The 3,411-nt window shown below is 35.4% G+C and overlaps 1 protein-coding gene across 2 annotated transcripts in view; it reads right to left on the bottom strand.

Moving 5' to 3' along the window:
• The window catches only part of LOC109219640 (TMV resistance protein N-like), a 14,809-nt gene extending 12,960 nt beyond the window's left edge, over positions 1-1,849 (bottom strand). The window contains exons 1-2 of one of the 2 annotated variants that reach the window (XM_019384114.1): positions 1,032-1,843; positions 187-628 (exon numbers count right to left, since the gene is read on the bottom strand). In XM_019384114.1, coding sequence (XP_019239659.1) covers positions 457-628; positions 1,032-1,525 — 666 coding nt within the window. In that variant the 5' untranslated portion in view covers positions 1,526-1,843 and the 3' untranslated portion in view covers positions 187-456. Of the gene's footprint in view, positions 1-186; positions 629-1,031 lie in introns of those variants that run through there. The other variant, XM_019384115.1, reaches the window with a different exon arrangement.
• Between the last annotated feature and the right edge of the window lie 1,562 nt (positions 1,850-3,411).

Genomic DNA, 3,411 nt, shown 5'->3' with positions numbered 1-3,411 from the left:
GATGGGGGGGGGGGATTTGAAGTAAAATGAGAGAATGCCAAGGAATGTAGGGACTTGGCTGGTCAATTTATCACTGCATTGTTCCAGTTCCTACTCAAATATATAATAGTTAAACCATCCAACATACAGTACAAATTAGGAGTACATTACTATATTAGGTAGCTATCTACTCAAGAGCCTTATATATGATTTTGGAGATATTTCTAATCTAATACTATACTAAACTACAGTACTAAATAAGAGTAATATTTGCAGTCAACAAAGCATAAAGAGTAGTAAAGTGGTCTATCGTGCCCACTAACAATAGTCAGAAAGCACATTAGAGTGCTCAAGTGGTTCACCGTCCCCAACCCCACATATAAAGAAAAAGTCGCACCAAGTACTCCAACCATTGGTCGATCGTCGTCTTTTATTTGGACTAGAAAGTTTGATCACTTTTTTAAATATTATAAATGGTCACAAAAAAAAATACAGGCACACACAATTGGAAAGGAGATGCTGCTGAACGAGTGAAGCCAAGGACTCTCTCCGACAGGAATAATTTACTTGAAGTTCTCCGGCCACTTCTTCCGATCTTAGCTTGCTAACAATCTCCTTCACTATCTGCTCTATACATTCCGCTTCATTCCTACCAATATTAATGAATTATTTCCAATTCAACTCATCCATCAGTTGATAAATTACCTAGATTAATTAATTATATTTGATTTGCTAGTATAAATCGAAAGAAAACAAGCTTTTTCCCTGAACAACCAAAGGTTAAACAGTATATGCATGCATGACCCCTGCAAGATTAATTTTATGCATAGGCACAAAAGATAGACTGATAGAGTAAACTTGTTTCTTTCATTAATTCAGTTATTTAAGTGAGCCCTTCACCTTCTTTTAGCTACTCATTAATTTGGTTTCGTGTAACGTTAAAAGCCCTTAATGAAATGAAATTCCTATATATATATATATATATATATATATATACACAACTGAGTGACAAAGAAATTACTACAATTAAACTTGAGAGAGTTGAAACTCACGGATAGTACTGTTCCACACACTTGTTGACATCCCAGCCTGAATCTATTGCTTCAGTTAGAGCTTTCCTCCAACTTTTCACTCTCTCCTCATCAAAGTAACTATCCGTAGTAGAATCTGCTTCACATTTGGCAAAAGCTTCAGCAAAAGCATCAACTATGCTGCACTTTTCTGATTCGTTAATACCATAGCAGATGGGTATAACAGTTTGCTTTCTCTGGATCTTGCATTCGATGATCTTAATGAGTTCCTCCAAACACCATCTGGACGACGCATAATTCGCCGAGAACACGATAACGGCCAGTCGTGATTCTTCAACAGCACCGATGAGTTCATCTTTGATTGTTTTTCCCTTCTCTACGCTCCGATCATCTCTGAAAGTGTGAACTCCTTTCTTTGTTAAAGCACGGTATAGATGACTAACAAAGTTTTTGCGGGTGTCTTCTCCTCTAAAACTTAAAAATACGTCGTATTTAGGCTTTGCTCCAGCTACCATGTTGATGTATGTAATTGCCGGAAAAACTTAGATCCGAGGGTGTTCAATTCAACCTGCCGGAAAAGAAACTAGTACTTTACTGACCCAATAATTCGAATTGGCTCGAAGGGGAAAGTTATTTTCAGGAACTATTGCTAGTCAACAGAGTCAAAAAGCAAGCATAATTAACGATATTGAACGGCAATTTCGTGGAAGTTTCTTTGGTGGTAACTCTCCAGTCACTAAATATTTTCAGTGTACGTTCTCAAAATGTTCTTTATTCTAGGGATAAGACATAAAATTGGGCTTCAGAAGCTAACGAATATAGAAAGTATTATTTTGTCTAACAATGATCGCGATGTTACGAAAATTATCAGAAATGTTAATGTTTATTACTTCTTCTGTTCTAATTCTAATTTATGTGAACATGTTTGATTGAGCATGAAATTTTAAAATAAATGAATACTTTTGGAATTTGTGGTCCTAAACAAGTCAAAAAAGAGTCCAGAGTATTTGTGTGGTTATAAAAACTTCTCATTAAGAGTCTTTTTGGACATAAGAATTTTTTCACTTTTTTTCGAAATCAGAGTTTGGTCATAAAATTTCTAATTTTTACCTGAAGACGCATTTTGGAATTTTTTAAAAATTTGAAAAACTCCAAGAAGCTGTTTTTCAAAATTTTCACTTATATCACTCACAAAACATCAAAAACAACCCAAAATTTTATTCATGTTGTTTACCTCGAAAATACGAGTAACAATTAAACTTGTTTACGGTTTTAAAAATACACGGTTTAATTCAATACTAATTAATAACCAAGAAATCTGAAGTATAAATGATGAATGTAAGTTGAACCAAACCATTGTTTAAGCAAGCCTCGACCTCGAGCTGTGATGGCCTCGAGGTTGGTCAACAAGAACAGTAAAATAAAGATAAAGGAGTTGAGGGACAATTCTGATGAAATATGAGCAATAAAGTAAGATAGTATATTCGTTGCCAATGATTGATGATCGTTACAAATGATTGGGGTCCCATTTATATAATAGAGGAACCCTAAATAAGGTACATTTCTATTTACAGTAAAGAATCTTATTGGCACAGCTGTATAACTGCCTAGTACAGATTTGTACTAACTCGTACGAATCTATTCCGAAATTTACGCCATGATCTTGGGGACGTGGAGAGAATCTGGCTCTTTCTGTTACAAACCCATAATGGCACCATCGTGGTTGGTCGTACTCGGCTTCGATACTCATCGTGCACTTCGATCTTCGAGCCTTGTTTTCTGTCCTCGAACTCGAATCCGGTCCATATTGAGTCTATTCTCGATGCGAGCCCTCTGTTCCTCGATATGAACCCTCGAGCCCACAAAATCGGGGACACGTGATTTTACCGTATACACATGTCCAAACACAACTCTAATTTTCAAATACCATTATCACTTGAATTTTTTTTCACTTTTTTTAGAATTTTACAGCTCTTATGTCCAAATGTCCATTAAGGTAGAATTGGAAGTTTAAGCTAAATTGTTTCTAAATTTAAAAAAGGGTCATTTTTTTTTAAACGGACCAAAAAAGAAATAGGTTTACATAAACTGGAACGGAGGAGGGAGTATCTGGCCTATGATTCTTGTAGCTTCATACATTTGGTACGTACCACCTTTAACTTCGTGGGATCACGCTATTCAATATATTCTTTTGTATAATGCTGGCTAGCCTCGTAATTTTGTTTATTTATTCTTAACGTCATAAAGGCTCCGTAGATGAAACTTGTACATTATTTTGGTTATTGGTACTCGTATGACAGTCAAATGACTATTTTATTTCATGTCTTGAACTATGTTTTTCGCACGTTAAATCGGAAGGATAAATACCTTGCAGTGTTCACTTAATATTGACTCCTTATGT

Source organism: Nicotiana attenuata, unplaced genomic scaffold, assembly GCF_001879085.1.
Source record: "Nicotiana attenuata strain UT unplaced genomic scaffold, NIATTr2, whole genome shotgun sequence".
Lineage (NCBI taxonomy): Eukaryota > Viridiplantae > Streptophyta > Magnoliopsida > Solanales > Solanaceae > Nicotiana > Nicotiana attenuata.
Note: the sequence above shows the minus strand (reverse complement) of the source record. Positions and strands in the feature narration are given on the sequence as shown.